Raw genomic sequence first — 19,239 nt, 5'->3', positions numbered from 1 at the left:
GAACAGTAATATTGTGAAATAAAAATTTTATTATTTAAAATAGCTGTTTTCTGTTAATATATTTTAGTGTATAATTTATTCCTGTGATCAAAGCTGAACTTTCAGCATCATTACTCCAGTCTTCAGTCACATGATCCTTCAGAAATCATTCTAATTTGCTGATTTGATGCTCAAGAAACATTAAATAGAAACATAAAATATTTGTGGAAACCATGATGCATTTTTCAGGATTCAAAAGAACAGCATTTATTTGAAATAGAATCTTTTGTAATATTATAAAAGTACTTTACTGTCCCTTTTGATCAATTTAATGCCTTTTTTTAAGATTTATGAATTTCAATTTTGTAAAATTCCATCAAATTGAATTGAATAATCCTTACATATTATTCATATTATGAATTAAGAATGAGTAAAATGGAACAAGGGAATGGACCATTTAATTTATGTGATTCGTATTTATAAATCTATTTTTTGAGTGTATAAACATGCTGTTTAAGTGTTTCACTGCAATGACAAAAACATTAGTACAATAAAGCTGAATCTGTATAGTGATTTGTTAAAAAAGGGACAGAGGAAATATCTAACTTTTACCATGTAGCGTGTAACTCACCAATGCGATTCTCATGAAATCCATGCCTCTGCATTTTCACCAACAAAATGGAGTCATTATAGCATGTCTGATGGGCTGCGGAGGATCTATGGCTGATTACTGATAATGGCAGTGAAAGCAGCTGTGTGGATATATGATACAGTGGGCCGTGGCTTTGATATACAGCAGAGCTCTTATGATTATACTGCTTTAGACTGGGTTTATAAGTTCCCAATATAATTTGAGTATCAAACTTATTTTAAAACCTCTTGAACAATTTAATTAATAACCATAATTAAGCCAAAGCATTAACAATAGGTTAGTTCAATTACTCACCCTCATATTGTTCCAAACCCATAAGACTTTCGTTCATCTTTGAAACACAAATGAAGATATTTTAATGAAACCTAAGAGATTTCTGTCCCTGTCCCTTGAAAGTCCAGGCATCCACTTTGATGCTTCATGAAGACATTGTACAAAAAAAAAAAAAAATCATATGAAGCTATATTGAGCCATTTAATCTTCTGAAGATACACGATTGCATTACATGATGAATAGATTTAATTTCGGCTGTTATTCACATATAAACATTGATCAACGCACATACATAGAGCACATCAAATATGGTAAACAGAAGCTCAAACGTACTTGCGCGACACATGAGAACCAATGAGGTTTCACAAGTACATCTGAGTTTTATTGGAACGACATGAGGCTGAGTGAAGACAGAATTCTCATTCTCTAACCCCTTAATAGTAAACAACTTTCAGAGATCTGATTTTTCAGTAAATACTGTGTAGAAGAAGTGTTCACTTTCATTTGCTGATGATAAAATGTATGCTATAACAGCATCAGTATCAGTCAAACACAAAAAAAATTGTTTTTTACAGCATACTTTGAAATAAAGGATTTAAAGTTTGATATCAGAACTTCTGTCCGCATTCAATTCGCACGGACTGACTGTTACACACGAAGTACGCACATTTTTATGCAGGCTACAAATGCACACTTCAAAAGATCTCACAGCTGGATTCAACTAAGTCTGCAAGGTTTGTGAAATGAAATGTTTATGAGATATTTAAAGATTTGCAAATGCTATAATACTTTTTGTATATTGTTTACTTTTTTTGTTTAACAGTTCAATTAATAAGTTATTAGACAGAACTGTTAAACAGAGAAGGCAAACTAATGAAGATGGAGAATGGGAGCGCTGTGTGCCCAGGTGCTGGCGTTCTCAGCACCGTCAAAATAAAAGTCCCACTTCTGACACAGAAAATCTTATAGGCCGATGCCGATATTTAAAAAATGCCACTGGCCAATTTTTAAATTAAAGACAATTTCATTAAGTTACTACAATAAAAAAAAAAAAAAAAAATCAATTAACGCAGACATTTTAGTTTAAATTACACACAATATTAATTTAACTTAATGATCAACATTATTATATCAACAGAACTCATCAAAATAATATTTGCATTTTAAAAGGTTTAATTAAATTAGATTTTTTCTAACTGGAACCATGCATTTAAGTTGGGGTAATAGGTCCCCTCAATTACTTTTAAGAGTGTGTCTTTCTCACTTTCTCTCTACTTCAACGTAGCGTTGGCACTCGGCACTGGCAATAGAATCTCGGCGCCAGCTGGTGTGTGTGGGTTTTGATTCCCTGTGTGGAGATTTTGTGTTAAAGGAACATCATGTGTGACATCAGTGCAGTAAAAGCACAGCCCTGATGAAACCTGTTCTGACTGCACCTGAGCCTGGGGGTGGAGAAGTCACAGTCTGACCAGCCCAGCGCACTGATACGGAACATGTTATACGATTTTCTGCCATCACTGATTAGGGGCTGTTATTTTCTGGCTACTGAACCAGCGGTCATCAGACCCACTTTGCACAATTAAAAACAGTGTTGTATTGGTTTTTATTTCAAGGTGCTCCAATAGTTTTCCTGTTTGTTTCACTATTTGTGATAGTGAAACAAACAGGATAGTTTGTATACATTTTTTTTAGTAGGAGTTATCAGATTATTAATTTGTGTGCACTGAATAAGAATACTCTAATCATGTTGCTAACAAAAGTTGGCCTTACTTAGATACTCAAGTATGTTCAAAACCTGTTCAAATGTTGTCCCAACTTTCCATATTGAGTCATCTGAACCATGTAATTTTATGTTGAACAATGTTTTCCATGTTCCCAGCATGCATTGGATATTAAAATAATTATGTTGTGATTATTATTAAAACTTACATTTTACTGGCTTAATTTATGCTGCTGCTGCTGCTGTCACTGTTAGTTAGAGTTCATATTTTTACTGAATTAACATTTGTTGAGATTTGTGCATCTCATTGAATCTTTGGGATTTAATATTCTTACCTAGCAGGGTGATATGTTTAGTTTTAAGACTAGTAATAAATAAAGCCTATGTCAGGAAGTTGGCTTTAAAAATCAAACATGATGAAAGAATGAGATTTGTGGCTCCTTGCATTGCTTAATACTAAACCTTCTTAAAGGGGATATATCATGAAAATCTGACTTTTCCCGTGTTTAAATGCTATAATCGGATCCCCGGTGCATCTACCAACCCAGAAAATGTGAAAAAGGACAATCTAGTAACTTTGTTTTGGCAAGCCTTTCTCTGCAAGCATGTGAAAAACGAGCCGCTCAGATTTCGCTACCCTTGTGACGTAGGAAGGGGATCTTATTATAATATTACCACCCCTTAATCTGCACGTTTCCACCCACGGCGCCGCCATTTTGCATACAGGCGAGCACAGAACACTATTTAGAGTCTCGTTAGCTTGGATAGCCTTGCAAGTTGACCCTGACAAGCTCAATTGCTAAAAAAAAGCTTTTTTGTCCAAGCGATATTTTGGAAAATATATTAGACCGTTCACAGCATTTGATAGCAATCATAAACATTAGCCTGGTGTGTCTCTGTTGGGCAAACAGGTACACTATGTACTGTACAGTGGGCGGCCATACGGGTTTTGCACAAAAGATTAACATGACGGCACATGCTAGTCGATGAATCAACTCCACAGCAACTGCATAAATTTATCCACTAACCGTTCAGAAACGTCCAGTTTCATTCTAAAAGTTGTAACTTCTTCCTGAGTCTCTCCATCAGTGTCCGACTCCGGTTTGAACAATGTAAGGCTGAACACCGTTACTGACAATCCTCATTTTGGCTGCGTGAGATTCTCCAGCTTTGTTGTTGTTGAGCTACCGAAGCGTAAGCTGTTAAAGCTGTTAAAGCTCCGAAAGGGCGGAGCTCATTTGCATTTAAAGGGACACACAAAAACTGTGCGTTTTGCTCACACCACCACCAAATAGGAGCAAATTTGACAAGCTATAATAAATGATCTGTGGGGTATTTTGAGCTGAAACTTCACAGACACATTCTGGGGACACCAGAGACTTATATTACATTTTGTGAAGAGGGGCATAATAGGTCCCCTATAGGACAAGAATTTACAAAAGATTTTAAGTTTTCAGTTGTTAGTTGAGTTAACTTACCAAGTTGACTGTAATAGGTTGCATTATTTTTCTTAAGTTAGGTCAACTTTTTTATAATGTTTCTAAAGTACCGATACGAGAGTGATCTTGGACTTCATATTGATGCCTATCAGCAAGGAGGCAATGCGTTTTTGTTTAGTAGCTTTGTCAAAATGAGTGTTGAAATAACACACATTCTAACCAATCAAAATTGAGTATTCACTTCCCAAACTATAATTTTTAATTGTTGAATTCTAGTAAAATGCTTCAGAGTTCACAAAAATTAAGCAGAGACCTACATCACTGAACAATCCTGGCATACATTTTCCATAAAATTAGCATTACGCAGATAATCAGACAGGTAGTGTTTCATCACCAAGGAGCCGAAATGCTAGCGTGATCATGGCATAATTTTATGCATAGTAAGATGGTTGCAAAGCCGTCATTTACATGAGACAAGAAACTTGTCATTAAAGTAAAGCGAGGTATGAAATCTGTCATTAGACTCTAATTATCCTGTCCAGCAGTTAGTGCAGCTGTCATCCGTGTGCAGCTAAATGTATTCTCTCAGTTCAGAGAATTACTGCATATATTATTCAGCCACAGCCAACATCATACCACATTATCACCCCAATCAAGACCACATTTATCAGTGTGAGGCTGAACACAATATAAATGCCACCGCACTTCCACGCGGTCACATGTGCGCACACACACAAGCAACGTTAAACGCATATATGGAAATATGTGTGTCGATGATTTCAGCTCTTCTGAAAGTGTGTGATATGTGAGAGAGACTCACTGTCGGGCAGCCGCCATCATGCTGGTCCTCCAGGAATCCAATTCTGCAGAGCGCCTTATCGTTCTTCAGCCAGTACTCCGACGAATCCAGAACACTGTTACTGCACAAAACCTGACAAAAACACATACTTTTATCAGACTGAGGCACAGCATTTAAAAAATTTTAAACTTACAGGGTTTACAAATATTTTTACCTCCACATCTTTAAAAATACCATGCATAAATTTTGTGAAGTTCACAATGTGTGATTGGATTTCATCAAGAAAGATCACTGATTTCATGATTACACACATCACTTCATGCCAGTGTATCATGGTTTGTTGATTTCAGACATCCTGGAAATGTTCGGCGTTGTGCATATATATGTTTAGGTTTTCACATTTTTGGATTGGATGGGTGTTTAAAGTGCCATTTAAAATGAAAATGTCAGTCATGTCATAAATGAAGTCATAAAATGTGTCAAACCGACAAATAAACATTTAAAACAGTTTATTTAATTTGTTTAACCCTTGTGTATCAATTAAAAAAGTTACTCTGAGGTCCTTAGAGGACAAAAATATTCATGTCAAAAACTGTCATAAAAATTTGAAGTTTGGGATTACAGACATAAGTTTGTTCTCATTTTATAGAAGACTCTTGGTAGATTATTGTTGAAGTCAAAATATCAAAAAAGTCAAAAAAGTCCAAAAAAAAAAAAAAAAGGAAACTAAAAAGTTATAGAGGTTTTAGTTTATGGAAATGATTTATGAGCATATTTTTATATAAAATATATATTTTATAAAACATGTTGAAAAAACTGGTAAAAAATCAAAGCCATGAATCTAAACAAGTTGTGTTCCAAATTTAAGGTTGATATTTAAAAAAATGAGCTTTCAGTAAGATTTTGTTTGGGTGCAGTACCACATTTTCCCCCATTAAGATGCCAGCAAAACTCCACTGGTACAGTGGTTGAATTTGTGATTTGCAGTAGAGTTTTTCTCTCTCAAATATTACATGCACACACACACACAATTTTTTTTATTACACACACAAACCACACTCTGACATCCATACCAACACACCCACACAATTATATGCATAATTTATCCAATTGGCTCTAATATGCAGAAGCAGCAGCACTGTACAGTTCACACACAAGAAATAAACTGAATTTAAAGACATGCCTTCTTGATCTATGATGGGCACCATTTTAAAAACATATTTTAATAAATATTTATTATTATATTATAATAAATAAGTGCATTTGTCAATTTGTTTACTTATTTAGATTTTCATTAAAGATGACTGAATTATTGATTTGTTCATTTTATTTTTAAGTGGCACTCCTAGTCCCCCATTTAAACCCTTTGGCACAATGATAATGTGTTCGTTTGAGTAAGCAGCCTTTTGTAGTCCTCTGGGACGCTTCAGAACACATTAGTGTTTACACCTCTGAATGTGCTTTGAGTTTCTGAAAGTCATTTATTGCATCCGCTTGTCAGAGAAAGTGTTAACAGCAGTATGAACTGATGGATATATATATATATATATATATATATATATATATATATATATATATATATATATATATATATATCGCCTATTAAAAACAAAGGCATAGCTTGATGCTGGTGGAAAAGAATTTGGACGGGACTCGGGCAAAAATCATGTTCATGGATGAGATTATTGACATTACTAGTAAGAAGCAGAGCGGGGCCGAGTGATGTGCGAGCTGAATGAGGCCGCTGGAGCGATTGCTAATGAGAGACGAGCGCGACACACGACTCAAGAGCAGTGGAGCTTTTATTATGACACAGTCGCCGCTTCCGATTCTTCCGGTCAAGTGAATGTGGGGTAAAGCAGTGCTGTTTATCATATTAGATACATTTGAGTGTGTTGAAAATGATGTTATAACGTTACTGTTACTGTAAGCTAGATCGATATTAGAATATCATATTAATAAATGCTGAATGGCTTGTGTTGCTAAATGGCATGCAATTAATTTTAAAACATACTGTATGATGGAGAAAATGCTGTATTACTGTTACTAAAAATAAAGCGGCATCTGATTATGCTATGTTAGCTACTTAACAAAATAGTGCTGTCTCTGAGGCATGGTAAAAACATGGTACTCGCGGAAAATCAAGAAAACGAGATTCAAACAATAAAACTAAGTGTTGAGCAATATAACAATGATTTGTTTTCTGTCTATAAATATATACAAACACTTGTCTAATAAAACACATAATATATTAAAGCGTCTTTGGTGTTTCCATGGATTCTACAAAATAAAACCGGAAATCAAGGGTAACTGATGTCATTGATAGGCGACGCACGGACACTGTTTTAGTGGTTTTTGGATATTTTAATCCAAAAATCTTACATATTGTGCCTTTAATTTGAATATCTGAATGTTAGTGATTAGATAAAAAATAAAAAACTTTTAGATATCAGTCTGCATATGCAATGGACATCGGTTTTGCTCATCTTTGCTCGCTCCTTCAAAGCCATCTTGAGTAAAACAGCTATAAAAAAGTCCTGAACCAGAAGCGATGCGACCTGATTTACAGAATACGGAAGTGTGTTGTGCATAATCTGCATACAGTGCATACTACTTTAATACAGTATGAGCTGAATTGTTGCAATACACATAATTCATTTCTTTTCAGTCTCTCACTCTTAAATGATTTTTCCTCAATCAAATATTCAGCACACAAGCATCTCATTCTATCCGGTCCATGGCAAGCAAGCACCCTTTGACCTCACCATGTCTGTGGTGATTGGTAATTTACTTAGTATAATTTACATATGAATATTTATTATGGCCTTATACTTCTGGCAATCATGTTGTCACTGGTGTGTAATATACAATCTTTACAGTCTATAATGGACTTTTATGGATTATTTATGAAGAGTGGAGTGTATGGCCCTTCAGTGAACCATGTTGAACATGAACGTATATGTGCAGGTCATGTGTTCAACATATGCTTATTTCATTCAGGCACAAACAGTAGTAAGTTTTGATGCAAAATGTAAATGAAAACTAAAAATGTTTGCTATTACATAAATAAACATAGACCTCTAATTGAATTACCACTACTACTGGTACGATAGACATCCCTAAAACAAACATAAACCCTCTCTGTTAGTGTGTAACCTTCAGTTTGAGTCATTATCTGTGTGGCTAAGCAAGCATTGATTATCTCAGTGTGTATTTAAGGAGTAAACACATATCCCTATGTGTGTGTGTGTGTGTGTGTGTGTGTGTGACAGTGCATGTGTTTACTTTGTTTAATTTGAGTTTGTGGGTGTTTGTATCTGTGTTTTTTTGTGTGAGCACATGTGTGTATTTTCTCTGCCCTTGCTGCGTGTGCCATCTGTACCGACTGTTTTCCTGGCAGAGACGACCATATGACAGGGTCGCTGGGACAGTTGCGTCACGGTTCAACGTGGTTAAACTACTGACAGAGCTAATATGCCATTACAGGAAATGATAACCTTCGGCAGATGGGTAATCATTAGCACGTAATGGATAAGCGCGCGAGAGAGATTATTGTGTATTTATTTTATTTAGAAATGTTGAAGTTAATCACATCTGCTGGCTAAATTAAATGACCTCTTACAGTAATCCATCCTCACAGTTACGCAGCCGGTTTTGTAAAGAAATGTATGGAAAGCCAAACACTCACAAAAGTGTGTGTTTTTTGTTTTTTTTTCAGTATTGGGTCTAGCAATAAGTGTCAGCGTTGATTCAAGTAACAAGCGCAATCAAGGCATGGCCCCCAAAAAAATCTTTAAAAAAATTGTGACCAAACAGATTGCAAAACAACTTTGCATAAATATAATGTCATTAAAAACATGAATAATAATAATAATAATAATAATAATAGCAATAATATATTGTTAATACTACTACTAATTATTATTATTATTATTATTATTATTATTATGCTTATGTACTAATAACAATAATAATATAATAATACTCATTATTATATAATGTGATACTACTATACTATTAATAATAATAATTAGTATAATACAAAAATAAAACACAAATATGCATTATTTAATAATAATAAATATTTAATAATAAAACCACAATATACATTATTTACTAATAATAATCAATTATGTTATAATTATATATAACAATATATAAATAATAATCAATAAGTAATATCATTATTTTTATTAAATAATAATGCATATCATTGTTTTATTATTTTTATCTCTTTTATATTATTTTAAAATGTTAAAAGTAATAATAAAATAACATTAATAACTCATTTTAAATGCAACTTAAAATTTATTAAATAATTTATTTATTTAATAATAATAATAATAATAATAATATAATATACTGTAAATGATATACTGTTAATACTACTAATTATTATCATTGTTATTATTGTTATTATTGATGTTATTTTTGTGTATTTACTAATAACAATAATAGAATAATAATAATAATAATAATAATAAAATAATTATTAATAATGAATACTTAGTACACTACAATAATAAAATCAAAATATGCATTGAATAATAATAATAATAATAATGTTAATACTACTACTACTACTAATTATTATTATTATTATTATGCACATGTACTAATAACAATAATAATACTCATTACTATATAATGTGATACTACTACTATACTATTATTAATAATAATTAGTACAATACAAAAATAAAACAAAAATCTGCATTATTTAATAAAAATAATAATAATAATAATAAAATATTTAATAACAAAACAAAAATATTCATTATTTAATAATAATAATAATAATTGTTATAATTATATATAACAATATATAAATAATCAATAATAATCTATCTATCTATCTATCTATCTATCTATGTCAAACACAAAAATAAAACAAAACAAACTATTACAGTCAATACTACATAGCGGATATTGGACACTTAAAAGTAAAAATAAGCTGTATCAGTATCAGTCATAAAGAATAACAATGTTCTATATCTAGTTCAATATCAGTGATTAACAGGAAAATTCTTTTAAAAAATACCACCACATGTCACATGCCGACCCCTGAGCTCATCAATAATGACCAATCCCCTTAATCTCATGACAGCTCCCATGAGAGCTACAAAAATGATTAGTACAGTGTCACGCTATTGTAACTTCCTCTTCCCATGATCCTTCATCTGCTCCCACAGGGGCCACTTTCCTTTAGCACCAACCCACTAATAAAGCGCTCGGCTGAATGAGACAAAGTTAAAAGAGCTAGAAGACAAGGGAGACATTGGGCTAATCATGCTGCTTGTTCTATCACACGCCCCGTTCCTCTCTCAGTCTCGCTCCTTCTGTTCTTTCTCTCTCACACTGACAGAGCATCAGCTAATGTAACCTGACTTGTAGTGCAGCTGCCTACAGAGTAAAAAGTGCTGATGGCAAAAAGCCAAAGTCTCTGTTCCCTGGACAGGTGGGAGCAGCCAGCCAATCAGTAAGGCTTCATGTTAATCACACTGTGATTGGAGCATGAGATTCTTGCTAGTGTTCAACCGCAAGAGCTCACCTGGTGAGCGTGGTGCCTTGGGCCAAAATGTACTGCACGCCAACTAAATAGCTTTCATGTTGATGGAAGTGTTTGCGCTCATGTACTTGCATTAGTGTATGTTTCAGGCTTTGGCACACACACCTTCTTACAGGCGGAGACAGAGGACCCAAGGGTGCTGTCAGATTTGACTTCCTGTGTGTCCGCGGACTCCGACCCCTCAAACATGGCAGATGACTGGAAATTACTGTGGAAAAAGAGAGAGAGAAAGACAACAACTGAATCCACCATCAATTCAATGGAGTACAACAGTGCTCATCCACTTTCTCAGTGTTGTTGGTTCTGCGTTTTCCCATAGGGACTTAATAATATACATTTTTTAAAGCGTTAAAAGCCGTGAACCAAATCAACCAGCTATGAGGCGAATCACAACGTTATAAACTCTGATTTGAAGCAAAAAGTATTTGAAACAAACCCAAAAAAGACAAATATAGAAGTTTCTGCTACTGAATAAAAAATAAAAAAGGTAATTGCGACTTTTTATCTCACAATTCTAACTTTTTTTCTTAGGATTGAGTTTATATCTCGCAATTCTGATATTATATCTTGCAATTCTGACTTTATAACTCGCAATTCTGACTATTTCTCACAATTGCAAGTTTATATCGCAAATGTGAGAAAAAAGTCAGAATTGTGAGATGAAAAGTCGCAATTGCATGTTATAAAATCAGAATTGTAATTTTAAACAATTATAAACTCACAATTTCGACTTTTTCTTAGGATTGCGAGTTTATATCACAATTCTGACATTATAACTCACAATTCTGACTTTATTTCTCACGATTGTGTTTATATCTCACAATTCTGACATTATAACTCACAATTCTGACTTTATTTCTTACAATTATGAGTTTATTTCTCGCAATTCTGACATTATAACACCCAATTGCAAGTTTAGATCTCGCAATTGTGAGAAAAACAATTAACAACCTGATAACTCACAGTATGTCTGTCTTTAAAGGTTTAAAAGTTATTGTTAAAAATCAATTTCTGTATGGAGAAAACGAAACAAGTTTTCACCTCTCAAACCTTACAATTGCACTCTTATTTGCTTCTTACTGTAAAACATTAAGTCTGAAATAGTGCTAGAATGGGTTAGGATCTTTTAGAAACTGGAAGTTTAGATGTCGAAATAAACTGAAGCAATTTCTCCCTCTCTCATGACAACTGTAGATAATGGCACAGTGAAAAGAGACAGTGAGAGTGGGAATGGAAAAGAAAATGAAAATAACACGGACTATTTAATTAAATTTGTTCAGATTAATTGACTACTGGGGGCACATTAAGTAAAGATGAAACACAGTCAATCCTCTGAGGTGACAGAAGTACAACATTACCCAGATCATAGAGAGAATTTCTCTCTGAGCTCCTCCATATTCTCCCTGAACACAGCCAAATTAACCTCTTTTGTTTATATTATAAATGAACCAAAATTTTATTCATACATTTTCCCTGCAGAATGTATGTGCTCAGAACAAAAAGCACCATAAAAGGATCATTAAATGATTACATTAAAGAATCAACTCACATGATCAAAGCACATTTGAACACAAATGACTTTTGGGAGCCACAAAATTTAAGACCTGGAATACAGTTTTACTACATAAAGGTATCTAAGGGTACTTTTACTGTGATTTTCTGTCCAGTATAAATCACTTTTTTGGAAACATTCTTCCAAAGATTGCTTTTTGTGTTTCCCAGTTGAAATAAAGTAACAGGAGGTCAAAATGGCATGACATTAAATGATGAACTATTGTCAATATGAACTAAATGTGAAATGTGAACTAAATGCGAGTCAAAAATGTGAGCTATTCTTTATTTTGTATGATAAAATATTTAAACAGTCCATCTAGTGCCTTCTGAAATGGACTGTAAAACATATAAGCGATGTTCAAAAGGACTTTTTACAAAATCAATTAGTCGATGCTACCTGAATGACCGGCCTTAAGGAAGCCCTGTATAAGTAAGCTGGTTTCAGGGAGCATTCAGATGTGTACTAACATTCAAAAACAGCTAGACAGAGTGCAACAGAATGGAAGACAGCACAGACGACACATGTTTTTCAATGTCTGGACTACATTTAACTTAACATGGTGTGATTTTTAAACGCAACACTCGTGGCAGGATGTTCAAAAGAACAGCTTGAGATGTGACGCATGACGTCTGTCTGAAGGTGCTATAACATTTCAGAGAGGGTTATATACCATGCAAACTGTCTAACAGCTAAACACAACATGCTGTGAGCACACTAAAAATGAGAAAATAAGAAAATAAATATAAAACAGTTACTAGGTTACCATTGTGACTTAGCACTTGTGTATATGTGTTTTTGATCCTTGTTATTTCATGGCCTTGTCTTTTCACCCATGAGAAAAGACTGGTTCGACCGGGCTTTCCTCAAGGTCATAAAGGTTAGTTAACAAATGACATAAGCTTTCCATTTAGGAAGGCAAACACTTGAGCATCAGAAGGCTTAACTGCTTCGTTCTGAGCTTCTGTCTTGGGATGTCAGCCTATATTCACACAATATGTCTATGAATATCTTTTGGCCTCAATCGAGGATTACCTGCGAGCCTGGAGGGACTCTTTTAGCATTAAACACTCAAAAAAAAAAAAACTCAAAATAGCTGCAACTATACAAGCAATTGTCTTGAATGTGTGGTTCAGTTGATGGATTTGAAAATGTGAGAAACAGACTTCAAATCCCTTCCATTAACACTTCAGCTGCCAAGGCTGCCATGTTAATGAGAAAACAGAGTTCTTTTTTAGTTATGTTGAATTCATTTTGAGATTATCTCGTGACTATGGTCAATAATTGTTTGCTTCTGGCCATGTGACTCTAACAATGTGTGCGACAAGCAATTTGTCTGTCCACACCCGATGTGACACAGATAAAAGACACAACAAAATCAATCACAAATCAAGGCCAATCAGAAGAGCATGTGGGCGGAGTCTCTCTGCAAATGTACTGCTGTCTCGCACTCATAATGAAATGGATAAGTATGTACAAGTTTGTCATTGTTTGTTCACATAGAGTTCACAGTTTGAACGTTCATGTTTCTCCCCAAGTTATTTTCCAGGTCTGAAGTAAATTATCCATTGTCGCATTCATTATGGTGTCACCCAAAATTATATTCAAACTCATTAATTAAACAATTTTAATATTCTACAAAACATACAAGTACCAGAGATAATCATTGAGCTGTCAGTCAAGATGTATCCGAAATAGAAACCACTGCAAAAATAAAATCCCCTGTCACTTCTTGCGTATCACAGATGGTTGGGACAAAAACTCTGATTAGCATGGAAGAAATACCTTGCATCACATTTTGTTAGGACACTGTGTAAAGCATAGGTGTCATCTACACTTTTTGTCATTGCTTATTTTATCTCCATCACTTTATGAAATATCTTGCAGCAGGAATATATCTACCACAAATGAAGCGTAGCAGATGAAGTACATGTGAAGTACTGCATCAAGGGTCGGCTTGAGTTCTGTAGCCAGTTGGTCACAGTTCATTTAGCCTAATGGTAAGTCTTCATTTTCTCATTTAGGGGCTGTTGTTATTTTTATGTAAACACATGCTAGATGGACGTCTTTGACTTTTGCATTCACGTCTTTTGCAGAATCTAAAACATGCTGCTCAAGTTAAAGGGGTGGTTGATTATGATTTCACTTTTTTAACTTTAGTTAGTGTGTAATGTTGCTGTTTGAGCATAAACAACATCTGCAAAGTTACGACGCTCAGAGTTCAATGCAAAGGGAGATATTTTATTTTAAAGAATTCTCTGTTTAAGGACTACAACATGGGTGAGGCCATGTTGGGCTGCTTTAGAGAAGAGGAAGAGTTGTTGTAGTAGAGTGTTGTTGTCATGCCGTCATTTTACACCGGACTGCTTCACAAACGAGGATCAATTCAACGTTGGATTTGCACAAAAGATTAACATGACGGCACATGCTAGTGGATGAGTTGAATCAACTCCACAGCAGCTACATAAATTTATCCACTAACCGTTCAGAAACGTCCAGTTTCATTCTAAAAGCTGTAACTTTTTCCTGAGTCTCTCCATCAGTGTCCGACTCCGGTTTGAACAATGTAAGGCTGAACACCGTTACTGACAATCCTCATTTTGACTGTTAAAGCTCCGCCCTCTTCTGGAAAGTGGGACTCGAGCAGCAGCTCATTTGCATTTAAAGGGACACACACAAAAACTGTGTGTTTTTGCTCACACCCAAATAGGGGCAAATTTGACAAACTATAATAAATGATCTGTGGGGTATTTTGAGCTGAAACTTCACAGACACATTCTGGGACACCAGAGACTTATATTACATCTTGTAAAAGGGGAATTATAGGTCCCCTTTAAAATAAGTTGAGCATTTAAAAAAAGTGTCTTGAGACACATTCCCATTCCACTGCCATGTGTCTTGTGTTTTTCAACACACAAAAAAACACTTTCTGTGTGAACCGTCCCTTAGTTTGTTAAGTTTGCCTCACTATTGATGTGTTGAATTAAACAACAGGGTCTTTGCACACTTTATTTGTTTGGGTGCACATACACATTTGAAATATGACCCAGTAAATCAGCTAAATATGAAGAAATGGTCCTCTCGAGTGACATCCTGTCACATAGCTCAACCAGAAGTCATGATTTTAACTAAATTTACTGTAAAACTATATCTGTTCTTGCAACATTTGCAAGACAGCAGACATTCATTTGTGTAGCTTATGTCAGATTGAACTCTCTTTCTCCTTCTAATGCAATGGGTTATGACATGAAACCATAAATGCCATTTGACAGCTATCAAATGCACTACTCTTGTGATCGCTTTGCAGCTGAATGAAAACAGATGTTAAAAATCCTCAAATTATCCCCGGAGGACATGAGCGCAGCTGCCTGATGTGTTTGGATGTGTCATTGGCCTAAGAACACTGAATCTCCAGTCTTTATGGAAATGTGTCAATGTTATGTAAAGGGTCGTTATTGTTTATCAACAAAAAAATGGAAACATTTTCTAGCCGGAGGACAGTAATGGTGCGGAAACTGACACACGATTAAACACGCACACGCACAAAATACACACTCGCATGTGCGCTTTGCTCATGATGACCTGTCAAAAGCGCATTCAATTTTCTCAGTCTGTCAATCAGAGATTCAGCAAATGCTGTTTTAAGCTCTGTTTACACCACCAGCGAACTGAACTGAATTTTCAATGAGAGTTACCCAGCTAACAGGGAACATTCTGGAAAGGTTTTCTCAAAGTTATGAACAAACATTCTACCAGTAATGTTAAAGGAATGTTTGTTCAAAGGTATCTTTTACTTGCTTCAAAATGTTCAGAGAACATTCAGAATTAACATTCTCATAATGTCTGCAAAATGATCTAATGAAATGTTCCCTTAACATTCATATAACCAAGACATTTTTTTTAAACATGTAACAAACTGAACATTTTGAACAATCAGAAATAATGTTTTCATTACTTCAAGGATTAGTTCACATCAGAGTTAAAATTTCCTGATAATTTACTCACCCCCATGTCATCCAAGATGTTTATGTCTTTCTTTCTTCAGCCGAAAAGAAATTAAGGTATTTTGAGGAAAACATTCCAGGATTTTTCTCTGTATAGTGGACTTCAACAGTTACCATTGGGTTGAATTGAAGGTCCAAATGTCAGTTTCAATGCAGCTTCAAAGGGCTCTACACGGTCCCCGAGGAGGAATAAGGGTCTTATCTAGCGAAACAATTGGTCATTTTCTAAAAAAAAATAAAAATTGGCACTGGCACTGCTCTGCGATGTGCCTCGCATTACGTAATCATGTTGGAAAGGTCCATCTCATTTTCCCCTCTAACTTCAAAATCGCCCGACATCGTTGTTTTACCTTTTTTTTGTAAAGACTTAGTTTTTGGACGTTGGCTTTGTAAACACTTGCTCGGTACTTCCGCCTCACGTGTGACCTTTCCAACGTGATTACATAATGTGTGGAGCATCGCAGAGCAGTGCAAAATGAGCATTTGTTGTTAAAAAGTATATAATTTTTTTTTTTTTTTTTGAAAATGACCGATCGTTTCACTAAATAAGACCCTTATTCCTCCTCGTCTGGGATTGTGTAGAGCCCTTTGAAGCTGCATTGAAACTGACATTTGGACCTTTAACCCGTTGGTAACTGTTGAAGTCCACTATATGTATAAAAATCCTGGAATGTTTTCCTCAAAAACTTTAATGCCTTTTTGACTGAAGAAAGGAAGACATAAACATCTTGGATGACATGGGGGTGAGTAAATTATCAGGAAATTTTAATTCTGAAGTGAACTAATCCTTTAATGAGGATGTTAATAAACGAACATTAGTTCTCTATTAGTTAGGAGAACATTAATAGAACATACTTTTGTTCGCTCGGTAGTGACTTCCAGTGGCATGGCAAACAGCAACCTTTGGCAACAGGATGTGGGCACATGACAAGGCTTTATGCAAATGCAGATTGACTTGATACAACCTTACACTTCCAGATCTCATGTGATAAAGGGAGTTTGCATAGGCGGTTTGCATTTTTCACCAAATCGATCAAAACTAGGAAAAACATGTTTAGGCTAAATAAAATATAAGTGAAAGTAATGTCGCTCATGTGCTAACTTCGGGCTATAGACACTAAGATCTTGATTTTGAGAAGCATCTGCAAAATGAACAATTATTGAATTTCACATTTCTGTGCGCACTAGGTCCAAACTCAAAAGATATGTCATGGAACATGAACATCCAAAATGATTGACAGGCAGTAAACCTTTCTGATTGGCTAATATACAAGGTCAGGCTGCTCACCTGACTCTTTTTTTTTCTGTTTACATCACATTTGGACCATTTTACTACTGTAACAGTTTAAATCTAAATAAAAATAATCGACGATACGTACTTTTCCAGAAAAGCCACATATTACAGGCAAGTTGTTAATTAACATTTCCGAGATTTGTTTCGTGCATTTGCCGCTCTCCGCGCGTGACAGAACGTGCAGCGTGACTGTATAGTTTATTTTTTCTCTGGCAGACTGGAACCTGTTCCCTCAAAACGGGGAACGTTTCAACTTTAATTCGATGTGGTTAATAAACTTTAAGATTGTAATGACACTTCGTTTTAAATAAATCATTTCGCTGTTATGGTTGTTAGTTTTAAAATGACCCTGTTGACCGTTTAGGTCAGAGATTGAGGTGAAAGGAGAACCGCTTTACACGCTTCTCACTCATCACAATGGTTTAAGATTGACAACCGAGACCAGATATCTGTCACAGTAGTCTCAGGTGGTAATCCTTGTAGTTCAGCAAATTATTTAGGAAAGCGGTGGGTCATTCTGCTAGCTAGAGGGGGGAAAAAAAGATAAAAAAGGACCGAGTTTCCCCACATCCAGCGCGCGAACAGATGCGCAATAAATACGCGTGCACTGTGCGACGTCAGGAGCCACCTGAGATAAATAGGTTGTTTTACAAAGACACCTTATCTTGAGCTATTTTCTGTGCACAGTCATTCAGAGACACGAGCATTGATTCTAGCCTACTACAATGCCTTTAACATGTATTCTGGAGGAGTGAGCAAACGATAAACAGAATGGCGCTCAATATATTTGAATCTAAATAAACACGAGTCATTCTAAGTAAACATTCGAATGTGTGCAAAACAAAATCAAATACATATTCACACCACATCATAGAGCTTGTACACTTTTTTCACGTATTGTAGGCTACATGCCCCATGGAGAGCAGTCACACGACTGCACAATTATTGTTTACTAATTGAAGTCTTTTCCGTGTCATTTAAGTACAAGTGAATCTGATTTAACACCCCAAAATGTCAGACAATGTTGCTAAAAAGCATATTAAAGGAGAAAATCGGACATATGATTTATCTCATATTAAAAACAGTGTGTCGTGCTACAAGATTTAAGATGAAAAGGTTCAAATGCGCACACTTACCCCAATGTTTTCAGAAGGCACTGAGTTTCTGCCACTCATCCAACAAAAAAAAACGAGCACTAAGTAGCCTTATGTTCCTATATCCTGCGTGCAGAAGCCAAGGCGCTGTGGCGCGTGCCGGTCCCCCTGTCCCGAGCGCGAGCACATCACAGTCTGTCAGTGCAGCGGAGGAATTTCCAGCGCTCGCGCAGCGCTCTGCTGTTAGTTAATATACTCGCGCGCCGGAGCTGCGCACAGATAGTACGGCGGTGAATGCCAGATACGACTATGGACCGGTCAGGCATAATCAAAACAGCGGGGGAACTCTACGTCACTGCGGTTTCATTAGATAAACACAAAGCTGTAAAGCGTCTCACAACGCGTCGGTGCTCATAAAAAGACCAACTGTAAAAGGAAAATGAAGACAGATAGGCATAATTTTAAACCATAGCTCACGAAATGCAGTTACACGGTATATGGAACATCATGAAGATAGGTATTTAGATAGATAGATAGATAGATAGATAGATAGATTTGGGCAATTTGGGACACATACACTATATTGCCAAAAGTTTTGGGACGCCTGTCTTTATGTGCACATGAAATTTAATGACATCCCATTTTTAATCCGTAGGGTTTAATATGGAGTTGGCCCACCTTTTGTAGCTATAACAGCCTCAGCTCTTCTGGGAAGGCTTTCCACAAGGTTTAGGAGTGTTTATGGGAATTTTTGACCATTCTTCTAGAAGCGCATTTGTGAGGTCAGGCACTGATGTTGGACGATTCATCCCAAAGGTGTTCTATCGGGTTGAGGTCAGGACTCTGTGCAGGTCAGTCAAGTTC

General features: G+C 35.5%; 1 protein-coding gene across 4 annotated transcripts in view; it reads right to left on the bottom strand.

Annotated features, from left to right (window-relative positions):
* Positions 1 to 18,691, bottom strand: part of sphkap (SPHK1 interactor, AKAP domain containing) — a 57,007-nt gene extending 38,316 nt beyond the window's left edge. For 2 of the 4 annotated variants that reach the window (XM_051870729.1, XM_051870730.1), the window contains exons 1-3: positions 18,418 to 18,689; positions 10,537 to 10,639; positions 4,884 to 4,994 (exon numbers count right to left, since the gene is read on the bottom strand). In XM_051870729.1, the coding sequence (XP_051726689.1) occupies positions 4,884 to 4,994; positions 10,537 to 10,620 (195 nt within the window). In that variant the 5' untranslated portion in view covers positions 10,621 to 10,639; positions 18,418 to 18,689. Of the gene's footprint in view, positions 1 to 4,883; positions 4,995 to 10,536; positions 10,640 to 18,417 lie in introns of all 4 variants that reach the window. The other 2 variants (XM_051870731.1, XM_051870728.1) reach the window with 2 other exon arrangements.
* Between the last annotated feature and the right edge of the window lie 548 nt (positions 18,692 to 19,239).

This window comes from Ctenopharyngodon idella, chromosome 18 (assembly GCF_019924925.1).
Source record: "Ctenopharyngodon idella isolate HZGC_01 chromosome 18, HZGC01, whole genome shotgun sequence".
NCBI lineage: Eukaryota > Metazoa > Chordata > Actinopteri > Cypriniformes > Xenocyprididae > Ctenopharyngodon > Ctenopharyngodon idella.
The sequence above is the reverse complement of the archived record's forward strand: the minus strand, read 5'-3'. Positions and strand labels throughout refer to the sequence as shown.